This window comes from Phascolarctos cinereus, unplaced genomic scaffold (assembly GCF_003287225.1).
Source record: "Phascolarctos cinereus isolate Bilbo 61053 unplaced genomic scaffold, phaCin_HiC Scaffold_9;HRSCAF=440, whole genome shotgun sequence".
Classification (NCBI taxonomy): Eukaryota; Metazoa; Chordata; class Mammalia; order Diprotodontia; family Phascolarctidae; genus Phascolarctos; species Phascolarctos cinereus.
The window spans coordinates 210,633,395-210,657,394 of record NW_027556402.1 but is presented as its reverse complement, the minus strand read 5'-3'; the positions used below and the strand labels follow the sequence as shown (position 1 = coordinate 210,657,394).

Sequence of the window (24,000 nt, the reverse complement as noted above, 5' to 3'; positions counted from 1 at the left end):
TTGGAAGAACACAAGTCATCTGTAACCTTACACTTTGGCAACCCAGGAAGCCATGGGTAGATCTGGGCATGATTCCACAGGAAGCTAGTGGGAGGAGAGTTTCAAGTTTAAATGAAGGAAAAAAACATTTATTAAATGCTTGCTCAGTACTGATAACTGTGGTAGATTCTGGTGATACGTAACGCAAAAGAGAAAACAATCCTTTGCTCTCAAGGTGCTTACACCTAATAGGGGAAGGGGAGCAGTGGTCAGTAAAGAGTATGTTATTTTGGCAAGTTGTAAGGATGGCAAGTGGAGCCATAAGGGAGGATATTCACACACACACACACACACACACACACACACACACACACACACATGCTCTTTCATTGGCAATATTGATTCAATTATGTTTCAGTCTAGCACAATGATAGCTATAGGCTTTGTGGAAGATCCTTTCAGCTTCATATCCCCTTTGATTTGATGGCCCTGAACCACCTTGATGTGCCATAGGGACCTGCAGAGATAGGCTGGAAGCAAACATGAACCCACAGACCTACCAGAAGGACCCTCATGAATATGCCACAGGGACCTTCACATGCATTCTTCCTTTTGGCTAGGTGGTATGGTGGATAGAGCCCTGGACCAGGAGTCAGGAAATCCTCGGTTCAAATAATAGCTCAAACACTTACTAGTTATGTGATCCTGGGCAAGTCCCTTAACCTCTGTTCACCTCAGTGCTCTCATCTTCTGTAAAATGGGGATAATGATAACATCTACCTCCCAGGGTCGTCGTGAAGATCAAATGAGATGATAATTGTGAAGTGCTTAGATAATGCCAGGTGCATAGTAGGTTGTTATATAAATGTTAGCTATTACTACTACTACTGTTGCTACCACTATTACCACTACCACCACTACCACTACCATTACTATACTGCTACTACTACTACTACTACTACTACTACTACTACTACTACTACTACCTCACAGAGCGATGTTTGTAAAAATCAGATGAGATAACATGGTAAATGCCTTGCAAACCTTAAAGTTCTCTATAAAGGTTAGCTTTTATTATTAGTCCCACTCCATGGAAACATTATAAATATTATAGAAGTCTGACTGCCCTTCCCCAGGAGCCAAAATGAGCCAAAATGAGCCAAAATGAGGGACCATACCATGGGGATCTACATGGGTGTATCATGGGAAATGTGCTGGCATGGTTTATCCTGACACATTCTTGGGAGCCACACAGATACACACACACACACACACACACACACACACACACACATACACACACACAGAGTTGTAAGTATCTTCTGGGTTGGACTTGGGTAACATTCCAAGAATCTTATAGCCTTCATAATCTTCCTTCTGGGATCTCTTTCCTGCTCTCCCCTCTCCTGCCCCCAACCCTTAGCCACAGATATTTTCTTAGTGCTCAGTGGGCACCAGAGACTTCCTTTTCCCCTCTCTGCTTAAATTACTTTTAGATATTGAAATTCCTCTGAGTAACTTTTAAAGAGAAAAAGGCAGCAATCTTACTTTTCCCCAATAAGTACACATCCAGTCCCATTAAAGGCTGTCTTTCTTCATTTCAATACTACCTTCAAAACTGTCACCCTGAGAAATCACTCCCCCTTGGACAAAAGCACTGGGGCAGACGTGTGAATGTTCCCTTCAATGTTCTACCAGGAGCTGTGATAACACTTCCTAGGCAGATGAATGAGGTCCCCATCACTTCTCCCTAGTGAGTCAGTTAGTGATGATATGTAGTAATGATTGCTTCCCAGCTCAATGGAAGCCCATTAACTGCCTCTGAAATTCTTTGCTGTGGAAAGTAACCTCTGAAACCCTTCTCCTTGGGGTCCAGCTCATCTTGCCCATCAAATCTATCAAAGTCAGTCATCGCACAATGATGCTGTTACTATGTACAATATTCTCCTGGTTCTACTCATTCCACTCAGCATCAGTTTGTATAAGTCTTTCCAGGTTTTTCTGAAGTCCACTTGTTCATCATTTCTTATAGCACAATAGTATTCCATTACTTTCACATACCACAACTTGTTCAGCCATTCCCCAATTGATGGGCATCCTCTCAATTTCTAATTCTTTGCCACCACAGAAAGAGCTGCTATAAATATTTTTGTATATGTGGGTCCTTTTCCCTCTTTAATGATCTCTTTAGGATACAGACCTAGTAGTGATATTGCTATCACCTCTGATAGTGGGCAAATCACTTTAGCATTCTGAGTCTGTTTTCCCATGTATATAGAAGAGGCGCTGGATTTGATGACCTCTAAGGGCACCCTCCAACTCTAAATCCTATGTTCTAATGTCTTCCTCCTAAGGAAAAGAGTAGCAAGAGACTACTAAGACCAAGAAATTGAAGCTGAGGCTAAGGTAGAATATAGGCTTTTGGTGAAAAGACAAGTTTCTGGGGCTTAAGCTAAGTCCTTCCTCTGACACCAGAGGCCATGCGGTGTAGTAGAGCAAGGAAGCTTTGACCTTGGGTGGGAAAGTTTCCTTTCTCAATTTCCTCAAGTGTAAAATGATGCTTTGTAGTTTTAAAACTATGGTCCTATGACCATCTGACCATACACCCATATGGAGAAACTTTCTTGGACTGAATGCCATGCCCCCAATCTGTCTCTGCTACAAAACATCCTTCAACCTTTGCTGAAGTAATTATTGCTTATGTATGGTCTTTTCAGCACTACTTCCCTAATCAAAAGCCTCAGAGGTTGTCCATCATGTATAGGATAGGATGAAGTACAACATATTTAGCCAGTCATTCAAGGCTTCTAAATTTGGTTTCTTTCTCCTTTCCAGTTTTATTCTACACACAAAGTCTATACTTGAATTTAAAGGGAATCTTTACTACTCTTTGGTAGGTGGCACAGTGGATAGAATGCTGGATCTAGATTTAGGAAGCCCTGAGTTCAAATCTAGGTTCCAACATTTTAGCTATGTGACCTTGGACAAGCCATTTAACCTCTATCCACATTAGTTTCTTCATATTTAATGCAGATAATAGCAGCACCTATCTCCCAGAGTTGTTGAAAGGATAAAATGAGGTAATATTTGTTTTTTTATATAATATTTTATTTTTCCCCAATTCCATGTTAAAACAATTTTTAAACATTTATTTTTAAAGTTTTGAGTTGCAAATTTTATCACTCTTTCCTTCCTTCCCCTCCCTCTTCCCTGAGACTGTAAGCAATCTGCTAAGATAATATTTGTAAAATGCTTCGCAAACTTTAAAGAGCCATGTAAGTGCTAGTTACTTATGATAATTATTGATATTATTATTACCATTTTCTGCCTCCATACCTTTTCTCCCCAAAAGTTAGATATGGTCTTCACAGCTGTACAGTGACACTGTTTCAGGCAAATCAGATGGGCCAGAGAGAAATGGGCCAGGGGACAGAATAGGATTTCCAGGGACTGGAATGACTGAGACCTCCCAGAAGGCAAAGGAGGGAAATTAATTCCCTTCAGCTTCCATTATGCACCTGGAACCCGGCACCAGGCCCAGAAAATTATCCCAGTGTTTCACTTAGCAACCCATGAAAGGTGGTGCTATCAGCCCTTATCCTGCTTCCTTGCAACCATATTCAATACTGCGGCAAAAACTTCTTGACTACATTTTTGTCTTGGTTCTTCTACTAGACAGTAAATTTCATGAGGCCAGGAAATGGGCTTACTTCATCATCATATCCACTAAACACAAATACAGGGCCTTGTACAAAGTAGGTTCTCAGTAAATGTCTATTAATTTGGTTTTTATACGTGAGATTCACTTCTACACATTTAGCTATAAGATCCTTTAACTGATACTTGGATTTCATAGTTTTTTGCTTATGTAAGATAATTATTTTTTTCAAGGTCTTTAAGGACAGTGTCAAATCTAGGGGAGGGACCTAGGGGTCAGATAGGAGACGACCTTCCTCACCCAACTGGACAAGAACCAGGGAAGGATATTTTAGGGCTCAGGGTAGGACTCCACCCAGGACCCTGGCTGACTGCTGGGAGAAAGGACAGCTCAGCTGAGGGCAAGAGGAAACACTGGATAGCTCATGACTATTCCACTGAGCAAGGAAGCCTGGCTAGTCCAGCTGGGCCTCGGTGAGGGGATGCATCTATCTTCCAGATAGATTCTGATGCTAGTGTGTCCTCTGGAATTCTTCCTTTCTCATACCTTATTTGGCTACATGACTCTTCTCGTGTTCTCTCTCTCTCTCTCTCCTCTCTCTCTCTCCTCTCTCTCTCTCTCTCTGTCTCTCTCTGTCTCTCTCTCTCCTCTCTTTCTCCTCTCTCTTCTCTTTCTCTCTCTCTGTCTCTGTGTCTCTCCCTCTCCTCTCCTCTCCTCTCCTCTCTCTCTCCTTCCTCTCTCTTCTCTCTCCTCTCCTCTCCTCTCCTCTCCTCTCCTCTCCTCTCCTCTCCTCTCCTCTCCTCTCCTCTCCTCTCCTCTCCTCTCCTCTTTCTCTCTCTCCCCTCTGTCTATCTTTCTCTTTCCTCTGTCTCTCCCTGTCTCTCCTCTGTCTCTCCTTTCTCTCTCTCCTCTGTCTCTCCTCTGTCTCTCCTTTCTCTCTGTCTCTCTCTCTCTGTCTCTCTCTCTCTCTCTCTCTCACTTAATTTCCTTTTTAGCCTACATGGCCCTTTGACTTTGTCATTTGTTTTTGTTTTTTTTTTACACAGTCAATAGGGAGACAGAAACCACCAGTGGTAACTAGTTCAGGATCCTGAACTAAGAGACAAGACACCCAAGTTTGATTCCTGGACTCGTCGCTGTTTTTATTACTTTGAGCAAACCAGTTCTGGCCCCTCAGGACCTTGGTTTCTTTCTATGGAAAATGGGGATAATATCACCTTGCCCTGTCTACCTCCTAAGGTTGATGTGAATATCCAGTATGATAAAGAGAGAAAGCCTTTTGAAATTGTAAAAACCATTTAGAAAAAATGGTCAAAGATTATTATAATTGAGGGAGAGGAGATTCCTATGTTCCAGGCAACTGAATATGGTGTTGGTACTGACTAGAGTAACTTGGGAGTTAGGGTAGGTAGAGGGCGAGAGCCTTAGAGAAAGAGGGAAGGTGAGGAAGCTAGAACCCCTTCCCACCTGGGTCACCTATGACACGCTCTACCTATGGCACCCCCCTACAATAACCTCCCCTATTCTCTCTGAATCTTTCCCATTCTTTTTTTTTTTGTGAGGCAATCAGGGTTAAGTGACTTGCAACCCTGACTTGTCCAGGGTCACACAGCTAGTAAGTGTCAAGTGTTTGGTCTGAGGCTGGATTTGAACTCAGGTTCTCCTGACTTCAGGGCCGGTGCTCTATCTACTGTACCACCTAGCTGCCCCGAATCTTTCCCATTCTTCAAGTCCACTTCAAGTTATCATTTCCTGGAGTTAATTTATTTCTTACATATGATGGTTATGGTCTCAAACTTGAAAAGCTTAGTTTGGACATTGGTGGTACTCTTAATGACTGCTTTGAGGTTGCCCCACTGTTTCCAAGGCTGATTGACTCCATGCTGTCCCAAATGACTACCTTGATGTTGCCGCCTTTTCAGGTTGCCCCTGATTCAGGTGGACTCTGTTCAGAGATGGATGGAAGACCTAAAGTTGATGACCGATTGTGAGTGCATGTGCATCCTCCAGTCGAAGCCCATTAGCCTAGAGGATGATGTCCAGAGTGAGCTGATCCCATCTTCACAGCACGGCCCCTGTGACCACCTGCAGCTGCTGTTGAAGCGAGCCTGGATCATTAGCACTGAGCTGGGAAGGATCAGGCAGAAGTTGGACCGGGAGCGATGGGGACGGGTGCACAGTCTGAGTGTCCGGCTGACCTGTCATGCACGCTCCATGATCAATGAGTACAGCATCTTCAGCAGAGGTACCTCTGAGGAGATGGAGCAGGTCAGTGGCTTAGTTATTAAGGATAGGCAGAGGAACTGGGAATGCAGATGCTTTGGGGTTGGGGGAGAGGAATGGTTTAAATTACCGATGTAATAGATACATGAGGTGACCTGTGTGCATGCCAACAATGTAGGTCACCATTTCTAGACAGGACACTGTGCATACACTCCCTCTGGGCTGGCTCACATTGACAGGTTTGGGTTCTCAGGATTACCAACACGGGCTACCTCTCAAACTCTCTCAGGGTGTTAAAGACAACCCTTTTAAACAGAGGATACACACGTATGTGTGTATACATACAAACATCCATACATATATACTCTTCCAACCTGCCACTGTAACTGAAGAGCTAAGAAGTATGCTTCCAAATTATACAAACTCAGCCTTTTACCATGATGGCACCATGAACACTCAAATGTAAGATAATTACTTAATGACAAGACAAAAGCAACAATAGATAACACATTAAAGTTATTTAATATAAAGTAACGAAGGAGTAATCAATTTTTTTTTGTCCATTTGTGACCCTATTTGAAGTTTTCTTGGCAAAGATACTGGAGTGGTTTGCCATTTCCTTCTCCAGCTCATTTTATGAGACAAACAGGGTTAAGTGACTTGCCCAGGGTCACACAGCTAGTGTCTGAGACTGGATTTGAACTTAGGAACATAGCCTTCCTGATTCTAAGCCCAGTGCTATATTCATTGTGTCATCTAGCTGCCCTAATCAATACGTCACAGTTAACCCGTAGACTTCAGTTGCACCCTTCTATTAATGCACATAGTACATGGGGGCAGGGAGGATGGGAACAAGGTTACAGAAACCTAACAGGATCATATGAGCATGTGTTTGGGGTAGTTTCCAACTCTGGACTGCAAGTCTTCAACTGATCCCTTCAGAAAGAATCTGTACCACATTGAATTGCTTCTCTACTAACTGCTCCCCTTCTGATCCTCTTTACTCTCCTTCTGGGCAAATCTGCTCTTCTGATTGACAAAGCATTGACAAGCTGTTTTAATTCACAATCACCCTTAAAAGGGTGTACTGTCATAATGACAAAGATTCCCCTTATGCTAGAGAACTGCAAAGCTCCTTAGATTGGCTGTCTAGGCAATGCAGATGAACCCAACCAACTCTTCACTAGAGGATGCTGTATTGTCCTGTTTTAAATTTCTTAAAGCAGCTGCAAAGCCTGTCTTTCCTCTTCTATTTGCTTCATGACTTAAAACTAATGAAACCAAGAATCCTAATTTAGTTGCCCTGTGGTCCCTAAAGAGTTATTTGATTTATCACATTGTGAATTTAAACCTCTCAAACTCTAAAAACAGTTATATGCAAATGAGCTGAGAGACCACAATGCCCTGTACCCTCAGCTATTTCTCTGTTCTTAGTCAGGTCTTCCAGGTTCTTTACTTGGTCTTATAACCTAACCTGTTACATTTTATCTCAAAATTTTATTGACACTTGGATATTAACAAGTCTTTATAAATAAAAGGTTTTTTTTTCAGGCTTATTATTATTATTATTATTATTATTTTTAGGCAATTGGGGTAAAGTGACTTGCCCAGGGTCACACAGCTAGGACGTGTCAAGTGTTTGGTCTGAGGCCAGATTTGAACTCAGGTCCTCCTGACTTCAGGGCCGGTACTCTATCCACTGTGCCACCTACCTGCCCCCTAGGCTTTTTTCACCACAAAAATTTTTTCACGTATGAAAAGGGCAAGACTTTGAAATCCTTCACAAGTTAATTTCATATTTTTTCTTTGTATAACAGTTCACTGTGCCCCTTTTAGTAACCAAACTGGTCATATATGAAAGGAGTAGCCTCCAAACAAGGATTTGTGGGGTACTACAGCAGAGCTGACTGGGGATAAGCATACTTCCCTGTGAGTGTGTTTTCTGTATTTAAAAGAAAATTGTCTGATGAGTGCAGGAAATGGTCATGATGTAATATAAAGAATGCTGAACTGGGTGTTGGGAACCTGGATTAAAATTGTCACTTTGCCACTCAGTGAGTGAATTTGGGCAACTCATTTAATGCTCCGATTTGCAGTTTCATAATTCATAAAATAAGGGGGTTGATTTATTTGATTTCTGGTAACAGTTTGTGAATTTATTACTAGTCATACTGCTAGTGGAAAGAATCCTGGACTTGGAGTTACAAGATATTAATTCAAATCTTGGATATATGATTGTGATCTTGGAGAAGACTTCCCTTCTTTGGGGCTTCCAAGTCCGTTGGAAGACATTAGGCTCTGCTCTCAATGTGGTTATTATTTTCTTTCCACCAGAGGTTCCCAACCAACAGATGTGAACCTACTGGTAAATCATAGGGTTCTAGATTTAGAGCAGGAAGGATCCCTCTGAGATCACCTAGTCTAACCTCATTTTACAGAGGAAGAAACTTTTCAGAGAATGAGGTTCACAGAGGGGACGTGACTTGTCCCTGGTCAAAGCTGAGATTCAAACTCAAGTCCACTGACTGACTCCAGCATTTTTTTTTCACAAAAACAAATCGATGAGCTTATGTCCTTACCTCTAAGTTTACTGCTGTCATCACATCTACTGTCCATTTCCCAGTGGGGAGGGCAGCATAAGGCAGCTCTTATCAACTTGACTTCCCAACCTGTGGGGCTTCATGGCTGGCATCATACCTATTCCCTTTTTCATGACCCCTTATCAGGATCTTCAGCAAATGAAGCATAACTTCTGGGAACATAAAGGTGGAAATCTGTCAGTTAAGTCTTTTCTCCCTGGAGAACTTTGAACATCATTCTTAAAGTTAAAAGTCCAGCAGCATTAAAAAAATCACATACTTTCCCTTCCTTTTTCCTTTTCTTTATTTTTTTTTGTCCTGCAGTTTCAGAAGCTGTTAATGGAGAAGTGCTCGGAGCTTACAGCTGTCACTGAAAGGTAGGTTCCACCACCCTCCTTTGCTCTGCACCATCCTGTAGTTTAGTAGCTAACACACATCCCCTTTCCATTCTCTAAATGATCATTCAGTTGAATCATCACATCCGTCGGTCTCCTGGCTACCTTCTAAGGCCCCTCAGGAGACCCCTACCAGGGAGGGACCTGTTGCTATTGACCAGCTCTTGGCCCATTTGGTTTTCTAGATGTCTCCACATCCATGATGAGCAGGTCCTGAAGTCCATGAAGCCCTGTGTGAATGAGACCCTGAGTGCCGTGGGCCAGTACTTTAGCCAGCTACTGGAATTGGCTCTGACACAGGAGATACAGGTCAGTACAGACATTCACTGTGTCCTGGAGACTGGGAGATGCAGAGCGATGAGTTGGTCTGGCAGACATATCTTGTTTCCCCAGACAGGATTCCTCCCCACTGAAATAAAATTCAGAGGGAGAGGCTGCCCCTTCAGGACCATCCCCACATATGTTCCATGGAGTAGATTCCAATCTGATCCTTGCTATGCTTTGTAGCCCTAGCCTCTGGCACTATGGGTGATACATAGTAGGCTCTGAATAAATATTTATTCATTCATTCATTAACAAATAAATAAATGTTTGCTGAATTGCTTTGAACTACAAGGACTTCTGCTGGACACTGGAGGTGAAGAAAGAGACAGAGATGAAGTGGAGAGAGATGATATAAAGGAGCTTCCAGTCTGGTAGGAAAGAGAAGACATAGACAACAACCATATATCATGGCCCCACTAATGGAGCATCTATGGCAGCCGTGGTGACTGCTTGCACTTGGCAGAGAAAAGAGGAGAAGAGAAAAGAAAGGAAGTGGAGAGGAGAGAAAGAGATGAGAGAAGGGAAAAGAGGGAGACATAGAACAGGAAAAGAAGTGAGAAAGGAGAAGAGAGGAGGAGAGAGGAAGAGACAGAAGAGAGACAGAGGAGAAGAGAGGAAAGGAAAAAAGAAAAAAGAGAGAGGAAAGAGACAGAAAGAAGAAACATGGAGAGAAGTCCCTCATCTTAAATTCTACTGAATGGGGCAGTCCTCTTTGGCATCCCACCCCCCATTAGTGGAGCTAAAGGAACAACCAGTTTTGGGTTGTGCATGCTCTGCAGCAGGAGGTCAAAGCACAAGACTCTTGGGAAAGTGGTCAAGGTGCAGGCTCAGCTCCCACCATGTTCCATGGAATTGTCCTCAAGAAGCTTACATTCTAGTGGGGAAAACAATTGAAACATAGACAAGCAAATATAACATTTATACAAAGTAATTTGGGGGAGAGGGGGATCATGCTAACAACTAGGGGGACTGGGAAAAGGTCTTCTGTAGAAGTGCCACAAGGTGAGTCTAGGAGAGAGCTAGGAATTGTAAGAGGCAGAAGTGAGGAAAGAGAACATGTGTTCCTCTGGGGGTGGTGGGTGGTGGTGGTTAGCCTAAAGTCATGGAGGTGGGGCATAAAATGGTGTGTATGGAGAAGAGGCCAGTTTGGGCAGAATGGAGGAACCATGAAGAAAGAGATGGAAAACCTATCTAGAAAGATATGTTCGAGCCAGACTGTGGAGGCTTTTGAATATCAGAGTAGTTTGTATATAGCAGGCACATTGTAATTGTCTGTTGAATTGAATTCAACATCTCAGATGGGGAATAACTGGAGAAGAAGAATTTTTAGACCCTGAAGGGACCCGAGGTCATGAAGCTAGAGCCTGTGAGCCTTTTCTTTTGAAATGCAACCACCCCAGCTTTTGATTTTTCTTAATGATATATGTGTTCCAGTCTTACTCCTCTCCTTATCGGTGAGTTTGTCTTTGTAACCTGATTCCCTGAAAAGTGAGAAAGGGATGCATGGGAGTTTGATTAATGAGTGAGGTGTCTGAGGCTCATTCTTCCAGAGAGCCAGTACCATCCTGACCACACTCACCACGCTCAGGTGCTGGGGTGCCCAAGCTGAGTCGCCTACCACCGAGCTGCCAAGGTACATCATTGTTAGTAATCAGTTCCTGGCTCACTTCCAATATTCAGTTCATCAATCAATCAACCAGTCAATCAATCAGAGATTTATTGAGTGATCCTCATGTTACTGGCACAGCTCTAGATGCTGGGGGCAATGGGAAAGAGTCCACAGGCAAGCTGGAAGTGCTTTTAGAAACCATTTGTAGGGGGCAGCAAGGTGGTGCAGTGGATAGAGCACCGGCCCTGAAGTCAGGAAGACCTGAGTTCAAATCTGTATTCAGACCACACACTTGAGACTTACTAGCTATGTGACCCTGGGCAAGTCACTTAACCCCAATTGCCTTAAAAAAAAGAAACTATTTGTTCTAACCCTTTTATTTTACAGAAAAGTAAACAGGGTTAGTGAAAGAAGGGTAAGAAAAACACCTCCTGGTCTTTTGCTTTTCTCTCTCTAGCCTGATTTCCCATTAGTCTTTTTCATGTATCCCTTATTCCAGCCAAACTGACCTGAGTGGCATTTCCTAGACATGATATTCCATGTCCAGTCTCCATGTCTTTCCTTGGATGGCTGTTATATCTGGAATTCTCTGTCTCCGCACTTCCACCTCTTGGAATTAATTCTTGGCTCTATTCAAGGTTCAGTTTACGGTTACCTCCTTCCTACATGAAGCCTTTATAGTCTTTGCAGTGATTAGCAATTTTGCTCCAATTACTTTGTATCTACTTTATATGCAGTTAATACTTACTTCTCTGTGCACATACACTGTTTTTCCTTGGTAGCATATAAGCTTCTTGAGAAAAAGGGGCTGCTTTCATTTAGCACCTAGCCTGTTATATAGATAAATAAATGCTTGATGTATCAAATTCCCCCCACAAATTACAAGGATATAATTGAGTAGAGGAGATAAGATTGGCCTAGACAAAGCATGCTATAGTGGAAAGGATGACGTATTTGAAGTCGGAGGACCTAGGCTGGAATATCTACACTGGTAACTACTTGTGTGACCTTGGGCAAGTCCCTTCCCCTCTAGGAACCTCAATTTCCTCCACTGTAAAATGAGGAGTACAGACCAAGTGATTTTTGAATTCTCTTCTTGCTCTAAATTCCAAGATCCCAGAAGAAAGTAAAGGGTATGAGGCTGTAAGAGCCGAAAGTCACACTGAATGGGCAAGACAGAACTTTATCCAAGATTAAAAAAGACTAAAAGTCCTAATTATTATTTTCCTATGCTTTCAATAGAAATAGGAAGTTTTGAGGAGAAGTGGGTTGGGAAGAAGTAAGATAATGGGGGAAGATAATGTTTTTGGATGTGCTGATTTTAAGATACTTATAAGACAGCTATTTGGAAACGTCCAAAAGGTAGTAGTGTAGGACTGGAACTCAAGAGAGAGAGTAGTACTGGAAACATAGACTTGGGAGTTATCTGTATAGAGATGATACTGACACCATGGGAGATGATGAAATTGGAGAGAGAGAGAGAGAGAGAGAGAGAGAGAGAGAGAGAGAGAGAGAGAGAGAGAGAGAGAGAGAGAGAGAATGAAAATACAGGTAGGAGAACCAATGTCATGAAAAAGAGATGGTTAATAGTGGCAAATGCTGCAGAGGAATGAAGAAGGAAAAAGCTGTCTGCTTTAACCACTGAGATATCATTACTATCTTTGGAGAGAAAAAGGTTTGGATGATTTATAAGATCATAAACCTCAATAAAATGGGTTAAGATAGTTTATAGTTTTAGGGATTTTTTTTGGCAAATTTTACATAGTGAATACATTTACATAATTTCTTTTGGCAAAGAAATGATCATGTCCATCACTTTTTTCAAAATTTATGAAAATACTTTTCTCAGCTTGTTTTTATTCAGATAAAGTTGATAATTTAAATAATTTCCCAAGAAATCTTAAACATGTAATAAAATAATGTTACATGCACAAAGATCCTTCAAAATTTTCATAACACAATATAACCACAATATTATTAGTAATAACAATAATTAGGGGACTATTTTCTACACAAAATTTTGTGTCACTGATGATATAGTTATTCAATTATTTTAAAATCACTAATGGAAACTGTTATTTTATCTCTTTAATAGCTATATGAGAAAATCCCATTCCACATAAATATGATATTAGGAATGGTAGTATAATTTGTATCATTTAGCTTAAAACCAGAGAACATTTCATTCACTGATAGCCAAAAAAAATAAGATTTTTTCATGTTTAAAGGTTTATTTGATATATTATCATAAGACAAAATAATTGTTCTTGAAGATCAAACACATTACATCAGTTCATGGCAAAATGGATGCCTTAGCCACTTGTATTTAGAAAGATTTAGTTCTTTAAAATCATAGGAAAATTATTTTTCTAAGATAGGTTATGCTTAACAAGCAGATCTTTACTTTCTGCTATTTCATTTATAGGGCAAGTATTTCTGAAATTAGGAAATAAAATAGCACTTTTGTAAATTTATTATCTATGGTTCTACCTTTTTCATAAATACAGTTATTTTATTTTTATGAATTAAGTATGAATAGCATACTCATATATACAAGCATAAATGTACTTCTACATATACACACATACGTACATGCATATATACATTTATGCTATATACAGCAATTCTGCATATTTTTTGGCCATGTATATTTAAAACCAAGAGCTACCATTAAATATAATGGAGATAAACTAGAATCCTTTCCAATAAAATCAGTGATAAAACAAGGATATTCATTGTCACCTCTTCTGTCTAGAATAGCTGACTAGCATAAGACAAGAAAAAGAAATTGGGGGAATAAGCATTAAGAAAAGAAGAGACGAAATGACCACTTTAGCAGATGATTCGAAGGGCACTTAAAGAACCTTAAAGAGTCGACTAAGAAATTAAGTGAAACAATGACTTCAGCAAACTTGAAGTATATAAAATAAATCCGCAGAAATCATCAGCATTTCTATATAGTATCAATAAAACTCAAAAAGAAGAGAAAGGAGAAGAAACTCCATTTATGCTGTTTTTTTTTTACAAATATGACATCATTTGATTCTCACAACAATCTTGCAAAGTGGGTGACATTATTATCCCCATTTTACATTTGAGGAAAATGAGAAGTTTGAGGTTAAGTGATTTGTCCAGGGTCACACAGCTGTAAGTATCTGGGGCCAGATTTTAACTCAAGTCTTCCTGAGTCTCCCAGACCAGCATTCTATCTACTGTCCCTCTTTAGCTAGCTCTAAAAGCAAAAGTAAAATAAAATGGTCTTTCCTCTCCACCAGTAACAGCATTTGTGAATTTCAAAGATAAATATAGTGGATTATATTTCTCGATTTGGGCTTTTTATTTTGTGTTTCTGTATTTCCATTACTTAAACTGTCTCTATTATGTTAATTTGGGCTACTCTAGTGGATTTTTCTCTTCAAATTTTCTCTTACCACAAAGGAGTGCTATTTCACTTCATGAAGAGACAAAACTTAAGGTGATTGGTATTTAATAGTTGCATATTTCAAAATATCATATGTAACTTTTTGTGAGCCATTTTGGTTTTTTAAAAAGTTGCAGTTTTGGGAAAATCAGCTTATTCTATTATATTTACTAAAAGAAATATGGCAAGAAATTTAACAAATATTGTGGTCCTTTTCACTTCCATATAAAGATTAAGTTTGACTTCATACAAATCACAATCAAAGGCAGAAAGCAACTTGTTGACACATCTTATCTGTGTTTCGAGCCTATTCTGACTCACACAGATAAACCTTAAAAATGTAGCAAAATAATGCAATAAACGGACATCAATTTGTTGACAAAAAGCCTTTAAATTTCATACTTATAATTTAAGTGATAGATCACATCTGTGTTGAGATTCAACACCAGCCAACTCAAACCGGAAGTTACTTGCATACACTGTATTCAATAATTGCTCTGCTTCATTCACTGTCAGTTGGAATGGATTCTCCCCCTAAGTACTGCTTTCGTTGATTTTGATTTGAACATTGTTTTAGTTGAAAAAATGGATGATGCATTTATGTGAAAGTTATTCTTTAAAATATCCAGTGATTTTTGCCCATTGCCTTGCCTTTACTTCCCACTTTCCCCCAACTCCCAACCTTATGCACCACATTTTGGAAAACTTGGGGTTAATAAGTGAATGGGAATTGGGCTTGGTGGCACAGCCTGTCCCTGCTTCTAGGGCAACTAGGGCTGGTGATGATTGAAGTCTTCTGAGCTACAGTGTGGATAAAAGTCTGTTGGGCATCTTCATCCAGTCTGGCACCAATATGACAAGCCCTCAAATATGGGAGGTGGAAGGGTATTCAGCTGGTTGCATAAGGAAGGGTGAAATCTACCCAGGTTGACTGGAATGGATTCTCCTCTACTACCTGAGGACCCTAGTAACAAGGAAAGTCTGAGGGTTTGTAATACCTTTGCATGAAGCTTCTAGAGAATTCTAGGTAGTTACATGTAGTTATGTGCCTTGTCTTATATTTGCAGCTCAAGAATGGATTAGTTGTTTAACACAGATAATCTTTTTTGTGTGCTGGACCCCTTTGGCAATCTGGCGATGCCTGTGGACCTCTCATCATAATCATGTCATGAAATAATTGAAGGAAGTGCTAAATTTCAGTTCATGAAAATAAAGATGTAATCCCCACCCTCTCGAATTTCCCAAGTTCACAGACCCTCTGAAATCTGTTAAATGCAACCTGAAATCACACTCAAAGGGACAAAAAACCAAAGATACATTTGGGGTGTTAGATCATTACACATTGGTAATACAGCTTCAAGAATTCCAGGATGAGACAAAGGTATGACAAACTGCATAGATTCAAACAACTCCAAAATTATTAGATTAGGAGAAATGTGTATCTGGAGCATGGTCAAATACTCTAATATATTTTAGTCTAGTGGCAGGTAATTGTTCAAGCTTATTCTTAGTAGCTAGCTATTGGCTTAAGTTGGTAACCTGTGTCTTTCAGCTATAGGAGTAAAGCCTTTTAATTTTATTTTACTTATACATTTGAGACTTTAATATTCTACCTTTAAAATACTCTAAATGCTACATTAAAAGAGATTTAAGCTAGTGTCAAAGAAGAACTTGACTGTAAGGTCCTTCCTCTTGGAAAGAGATTGCCAAGAGATGTGGAGTTCTGTTTCCTGGGCTAGTTCAGATGTCCTCTTGCCCAAAGGCTAGAGAGTGGACCAGCTGACTTCTGGAAGTTTTCCCTAGCAAAAGGATTCAATCACTTCAATAATTTTACTACTAGGGCTGAGGAAATGGGAAAATCAAACTGTCTGAGCCTTCCCAAGTGTATACTTGAGAAAAGGACTTTCAATATATAAGTTCCTTACTAGTAATTGTAATCATTCATCCCTCTCTAGTGTGTAATTAAGGTCTGTATGAAAAGATATTAACATGAAATCATCATCTCTCCCATACATATCTTAATATGAGTGGATGGAGGCAAAAGACACTGAGGCTGGTTGTTTAATGCGATGGTAATTTGAGATAAGTGCAAACAGAGATCAAGAACACCGGGTAATTCTCATTTGGGTTCAAGACGATTATAGACAAAAATCTGCATTTTAATGCAAAAGGGTTAATATGGCATGTATGCTTGCATACAGTAATAATGAAAATGGATTCTAAGAATTGAATACATTACAAAGATTTGTAATGACAGACCCACTTTATTAATTCTGCTTTTTGTAGCCACAGATCTCTCTCTCTCTCTCTCTCTCTCTCTCTCTCTCTCTCTCTCTCTCTCTCTCTCTCTCTCTCTTCTTCTTCTTCTTCTTCTTCTTCTCTTCTTCTTCTTCTTCTTCTTCTTCTTCTTCTTCTTCTTCTTCTTCTTCTTCTTCTTCTTCTTCTTCTTCTTCTTTTCACATTGAGTTGCCTGCCTAGTTTAAAATTGCTGCATGGGCTCTATTAGCATGGGGTCTCCTGCTGAAGCCCTTTCTTCTGGCCTTGGTTCAGAGTTGGGTAGAAGTGATCTCTACTTCCCAGAGGCTCTGCCCATGGAATAGAAGCTGCGAGATGGGTTTGGGTCATTTGTTGATTGGTAGTGTGCCGAGTCATTTGCTCAATAGCATTCAATCAGGAACCAAGAAGTCAAATGGTGGGAGTCACTGAGAGCTGAAGTTTTGCAAGGCGGGACTGGCCTTTTCCCTTAGGAAAAGGATATCACAAGATAAAACAGACAGTTCTGACTCTGTAAAATTAACAAGCTATTGAATGAATAAAATAAATTAAAACAGCTGGAAGGTACCTCAGAGGCCATCTAGTTCAATCTCTTCATTTTATAGATAACAAAACAAAGGCCCCAGAAGCCTGAATGACTTGACCAAGGTCACATAGGTAATATCAGAGGGGGATTTGAACTAAGACCCTTTGGCTCCAGAATTGGGGCTCTTTCCAGCTGATAGAATTCAAAGGGAAAATAGTAGAGCAGGAGAAAATTGCATCAAATATCACTGGTAACAGTCAGATACTCAACATATAGAGGGATATGAAAGAAATATAATGTTGACCTATTTTCCAATAGATAAGGGATCAAAGGATATAACCAAATAGCTTTTGAAAGAATAACCATTTGAAACTATAAATAAATAAAACTGTAAATAACTATTTGAAAACATGCTTCAAATAGTTACTAGTAATAGAAATGCAACTTGAAAGAACTTTTAACTTTCACTTCAAGACAGACAAACTGACAAAGAAGGTACAAAAATTCAAATAGTCAATGCTGGCGGCTCTGTGGGAAGACAGGCTAAAGCACTGTGGATGGAGCTCTCAATGGTCTGACCTTTCTGGAATTATGCCATTTGGAATTATGTAAGCAAGGTGACTGGACTGTCCGTGTCCTTTGACCCAGTGACCCCATTATTGAGCATATACTGACTTTTATGGTCACCTCTTATCCTTTGGTTAAGAAATCTCCCCTATCCATAAAGGTGCTTCTTTCTATTCCTTTTTAACTTGTTTATCATGTTCCCTTTTATAATTTCGGTCTCATACTGATTATTACATATATGGTATTGGATGCTGGTTGAAACCTCTTTTCTGCCACCCTGATTTCCAGTTTTCCCAGCACTTCTTATTCAACAGGAAATCTTTCCCTCAGTTGCATACACTCTTGGTGTAGCCTTCACGTCAGGTTCCTGAAGTTCAGGGAGAGAGGTAGTGAAACTGGCATCTGGCTAGGAGATGAGTGCAGTTCCTATGGGGGGAATGATCATGGAAACAATTTCCCCTTCCTCCTGTGGCTTTGATAATGAGATAGTGTCCCTCAGCAATGGGCTTTCAGGTATTCCTTTTTCTACCTTCTCTGCTAGTTCCAAGAGGCTGTGGTAGATGAAAATTCTTCCTTGACCAGAGGCTATTGGCATTACTACTGCCACTCTGATATTTAGGCTTTTATATTTTGCTTTCATTTCCAAAGTAACAGATACAGGACTTCCCCAAAGTCTTAGTGCATCTTAAAGCTATCAAAGATTAAGCTTAAGCTTAATCCATTAAAGCTTAAAACTGCCCTAAGACTTGTCCGATGCCTTGTATAGTTTAGTCTAAATTCAGCTGAGTGATTTCTTTGGGGCGGTGATGATGAGAAAAAAAGACATTGAGGGCATGGGCTGGGATAGATTTGATTTATTTCTGGAAGGGCTGTAGACTTCCAATCTTAAAGCACAGAGCTGAGGAAGTCTGAGTGGGGTTTGAGCCTGGCTTAGCTGATAGAGGCTGGGTGGAAAGCTAGGTGTGTTTGCACATTCCCTTGAGTGAACAGGTGCAGCTCAAACTTAGAGAAACACTTGATGGTTTGTTTAGGTGTATCTATACCCCCTCATGCTGGTGCATGACACATTGTTCCCATTGGAACTGACTCATGGAAGACAAATGTTTCTGTGGGCTTGTCAACCACAATTGTTTATGATTCTTGCTTCTCTAGTCTATTCCACTATTCCACTGATTTATTTATTTAAAAAATTACTTTGTAGTATAGTGTGAACTCTAGATATAGTTTGAGTGTGCCCATTTCATTCCTATTTTTTTCATTATTTCTACCAAAAGATTTCTATGTTTTCTTATTAATTTTGCCTAGTTCTATAAAATAACTCCTTAGTTATTTGGTATGACATGAAATCTATGAGTGAATTTAGGTATTATCATACTTTTTATTATATTGGCATGACCCAACCATGAGCAGTGGATAACCTTCTAATTGTTTGTTTTCTTTTATTATTATACAGTGTTTTATATTTGTATTTATATATCATGAGCCTATCTAGATAGGTTGACTCTCATATATATAATTTCTTTTGTAGTTATTTTGAATGACATTTTTTCCTATCATTTTCTTCTGGGTTTTTTGTTATTGCTATATAAACAGTGATGATTTTTATGAAATTATTTTTCATCTCTCTACTTTATTATAGCTGTTAATCATCTCAATTAGTTTCTTTGCTGATTCTCTGGAAATTTTCTTTTTTTTTTAACTTTTTTTGGGTGAGACAATCAAGGTTAAGTGACTTGCCCAGGGTCACACAGCTAGTAAGTGTCAAGTGTCTGAGGCTGCATTTGAACTCAGGTCCTCCTGACTCCAAGGCTGGAGCTCTATTCACTGCGCCATCTAGCTGCCCTTTCTTCTTTTTTACTTGTAACATGAAGATTTATTGATATTTCATGTTTATTTCACCTTCATTTCCAAATATGTCCCTCTTTTTCTCTCCCCACGGAGTAATCCTTTGTAACAAAGAAGCAGAAGAAAAGGACAAAGTTCATCAAAACCAGTTTCCTTTTCCATTTTTCATGATCCCTGACAGTAAATCCCCCTAAAGGCCACTGAAAGCAGAAACTTGGAGTATGCTGCATGCAGACATTCATTCTATCCCAGCCAGTCAATACCCTGTGGTCCTCCACCTTTTCTAGGACAATATTTTTGAGTTGAAGAAAGGGGATTGACCTCTAAACTGGGTTTACACTGCTTTCTCAGGAAATGAGTAACTGGAATATTATGTGTTCTCTGTTCTTGGTGTTCAGGTGCTGGTGAGAAAGATTGATACTTCAGATAATCTTTACACTGCAGAGTCTACCACAGGGAACTGTTCAGCCTGACCCAAGAAGGTGCCCCTTTATGCCGTATCATAGCAAAGGTGAGACTGGCAGGTGGTTGGTGGTGGAAACAGTGAAGATATGGGGGTGGAGTGAATGGGAACTATGGATGAGGGATGAGGAAGTATGGAAAAAGACCTACTGAACTGGGGAGTATATTTAATTGGTTTCTAATTCTGGCTTGAGCACCAATTTTCTATGTGACCTTGGGTAATCAATTTCCCTTCTCTGGTCTTCTGATCTCCTTTCTGCAAAATGAAGGAAGTGATTTCTGACAGGCCTTCTAGCTCTTAGGTTTTATGAGTCTATGAAGTCATGGGACTCTCTAGTCTACAGAGGTCAGCCTAGTAGAGTTAAAAGAATGCTGGAGTTGGAAGACCTGGACTTTGAATTTAAGCTTTATTACTTCTCATGTGACCTTGGGCAAGTCATTCAAACTTTTTGTGCATCAGTTTCCTCATCTGCAAAATGAGGAGGTAGGACCAGATGACCTCTAAGGTCCTTTTGAGCTCTAAAGTCCTATGGCCTGGACCAAAGAGCGCATAATCTCAGGGATGGTACAGTCTCTGTGCCAACCTCCCTGGGTTGGCATTTCCTGATTCCCAGGGCAGAATGTCATCCAAAGGCCATCTCTTTCCTATCACAAGCTCAAAACTATCCACAAATTGATGTTTCTTGGTCATCAATTTATGGTTAGTCTTGACTTGGTTCATGAACCTGGGCTTATGTTTAAGTGCCTTATGTTTCACTTCTGTACTGTTACTTCTATACCATCTGCCTTAAAGAGGAGAGGCCTCCTAGGCCTCTGTTTCATAGGAGAAAGAGTGGATTGGGGAGAGAAAGGGTTAAATATAGCATCTTCTTAGAAAAAAAATGCTGGAGTGGTTTTCTATTTCCTTCTCCTCCTGAGAAGGAGGTGGAGGAAGGAGAGGAAGAAGTCATCCCTTTGGCATGTATATGTCCCTGAACTCAAGTGTGTGGTCTTGTAATAGGATATATGGTATGGAAAAGTACCAGATTAAGAGGCCGGGGACCTGGGCTCAAAATCTGGTTCAGATACTTACTAGCTAAATGACTCTGGGACCTTCTTTCCCCCTCTATGCCAGTTTCCTCACCTATAAAATCAAGGGGTTGAACTAGATTCTTGCAAAAGTTACTTTCAACTCAGACATCCTATGACTCTACATTTTCTAGTCTAACATCTGCTGCCTACTATTTGTAGAGACCTGGGGTAAGTCACTTCAAGTCTCTGGGCCTCAGTTTCTCCAGAAAAATTTTGGCATCATACCAGATGCAGTCTAAAGTTCTTTTTAGATGTAATATTCTATAATCCGGTGGTTGTTGTTAGCCCTGCTGGCAAGGATCCTCATGGCAAGAAGGAAGGAAGGAAGGAAGGAAGGAAGGAAGGAAGGAAGGAAGGAAGGAAGGAAGGGAGGAAGGGAGGAGGAGGAGGAGGGAAGAGGGAGGGAGGAAGAGAAGGAGAGAGAGGAGGAAGGGAGGAGAGGAAGGAGGGAGGAAGAAAGGAAGGGAGGAAATAGTATTTATTAAGTACCTACTTACTATGTGCCAGGCACTGAGCTGAGTGCTTTACAAATATTATATCATTTGAGCCTCATAACAGCCTTGGGAAGTAGTTGCTGCTATTTGGGTGCTGTTATTATTCCCATTTTACATTTGAGGAAACTGAGGCAAAGAGAGGCTAAGTGACTTGCCTAGAGTCATACAGCTAGGAAGTGGAATCGTAGATTCTACAAATGGAAGGGACTTTTGGGAACATCAAGCCCCTTTCATTGAGAGAGGGAGAAGGAGAGAGGCGTGGCCTTTTTTGAGAGAAGGCTTGTTCATAACGTGCAAATAGAGGCATTAGCCTTTGGTGCCCAGAATTATGCCTGTACCGCAAGGGCTCGGGTGAATTTTGGGAGTGATATTTGATTTCTGATGCACGTGAAGCTTTCAGTAGGTGTGCACACATTGAGAACAGCTGAGCAGCTGAGCAGCATAAGAGGGGCTCGGTAGGACCAGGGAGTGAGTCATTCCCAATGATGTCAGCCAGAGAGAGATGATCACAACTCTCTTTTTCCTAAGCTCCTTCAGGGCCTGCAGTGAGGCTGGGGTCAGGGATGAAATTTCCAAATTAAATATTTTGAGTTTCAAACTGAATGTTTCCAATTCCTCCCAGGCTATAGAGAGTCCTAGGGTTGAGCGAGCACTCACTCCATGTCTGGGATGTGGCGTCCTTAGAAGCCAGAGCTTCTCTGAATCTATCTGAACCTAGACTGAGGAAGAATTCTGTGGCAAGGGTGTTGCTGGAGGAGAGGAGGCATGCCCTGGGGTGCCTACTATCCCTTCCCAGAGTGTGGGAAGAAGTCTGTGAGATGTCAAGGGGTGAATTATGGCAAAGAGAAAAGGAAGGGGTTGGGAAAGCCCTTCTGGGGATGATGAAAAGATGAAAAAGATAGCTAACATTTCCCAGTACAGAATCAGCCTCCAGAGAGGTCTTAGCAGATTAGACTCACAGACAGAAGCTAACAAGGTGAGTTAGTAAGGATAAATGTAAAGTTTGCACTGAGGTTAAAAAAATCAAATGTACGAACTACCAGATTGGGGAGAGCTAGCTAGGAAGCAATTCGTGAGGGGAGAAAAGAATTTGGAGTTGTAACTAACTGAAAGGTCAAACTAAAGTGAGCTCTATGTAAGCTTTGGCTACATGAACAGAAGTGTAGGGATCTGGCTGGAGGTGAGGCCCCCTGGTCCTCTGCCTTGCTCAATTATATCTGGAGATTGGCATTGAGTTCTTGGCCCCATACTTGAGAAAGGCTCTGATAAGCTTTAGGAAGACACTTTCAGAGGAGGGTAGATTCTTGAGCCATACGGGGAACAATGAGCCGGAGTTTGATTGGATAAATTCAACTGCATCACACTTTTTGACCAAGGAGAACAGTGAAGATGGCTGTCACCCACAGGAGGGCTGGGATTAGAGACAGTTAGCTCGTTGAAAGATATAGGAAGCATGGTGTCCCCTAAGCACCTCTGATGCAGGCTGGAGCACTTGACTTGGGGTAGGGGCAGAGGGTCACTATAGAACTGCCAGCACTTGGCCCTTATCATTCATTGGTAATTAAGTGTATCTTCTTATTCCCAGCTTATTGAACAAAACCTTATATGTAGTAAATATGAATTTAAAAAAATTAGTGGGAGAATTCCATAATTTTGATCACTCAGTCAATGAACCAACATGTATTAAGGACTTGCTAAATACTTTTTAAAAAAAGTTTTATTTATGCCTTTTGTTTTTATATCACCATATAGAAGGCTTCCCTTTTGACAAAGAAAAACCAAGTAAGCAAAACCAACTAAGATATCTATCACATCTGATAGCATATAAAACATTGCAAGGTCATATCCCCGTACTTCTCCAGTAAAAGGAGAAGGGCATCTTCTTTCCTTCTCTCATCTCCAGGACCAAGATTGGCTGTTCAAATGATTCAGTTTTCAACTTCATTTTCTTCTTCTTTTTTTACATCGATGTAATAATTAATTTTTTCTGCCTTCTTCGTTCTGCATCAGTACATCTTCCCAAGATTATTTGAGTTCTTCATATTTGTCATATTTCATTGTGAATCTGTAATATTCAGTTACAATGTAATTCTATTACATTTATGCCCCATAATTTGTTTAGTTATTACCCAATCTGTGGACATCCGCTTTATTTCCAGTTTTTGCTTACTGCAAACAGTACTGCTCTGAAAATTTTGTTATTTATCAGACCTTATTCCATTGTTGTCTTCCTTGGGTCTATGTCTATGTCCCAGAGCTGGATCTCTAAGTCAAAGGGTATGAATAATTTAGTCACTTTCTTTGCATAATTCCAAACTGCTTTCCAGAATGGTTGAACCAACCTACTTTCTGTCCACAATTAACATCTCTATTTGTGTGCCTATGTTCTCACATTCCCTCTAATTTGGACTTTTTTTTTTTGGTTATTTCTTGTCAATTTTCTGAGTGTGAGTTGAAAAAATGAGCTATTTGAATTTGCATATCTAACAATTATTTGGAGTATTACAATTGCTAATAGGTTGCAGTTTTTTTTTTTTTGAGGAATGTTCAAATTCTTCAACTACTTGTCTATA

At 40.3% G+C, this 24,000-nt stretch overlaps 1 protein-coding gene across 1 annotated transcript in view; it reads left to right on the top strand.

Moving 5' to 3' along the window:
- INSC (INSC spindle orientation adaptor protein) overlaps positions 1 to 24,000 on the top strand; it is a 105,952-nt gene that overhangs the window by 5,172 nt on the left and 76,780 nt on the right. The window contains 5 exon segments of the mRNA XM_078148869.1: positions 5,560 to 5,905; positions 8,764 to 8,816; positions 9,020 to 9,143; positions 19,799 to 19,859; positions 19,862 to 19,911. Coding sequence (XP_078004995.1) covers positions 5,560 to 5,905; positions 8,764 to 8,816; positions 9,020 to 9,143; positions 19,799 to 19,859; positions 19,862 to 19,911 — 634 coding nt within the window.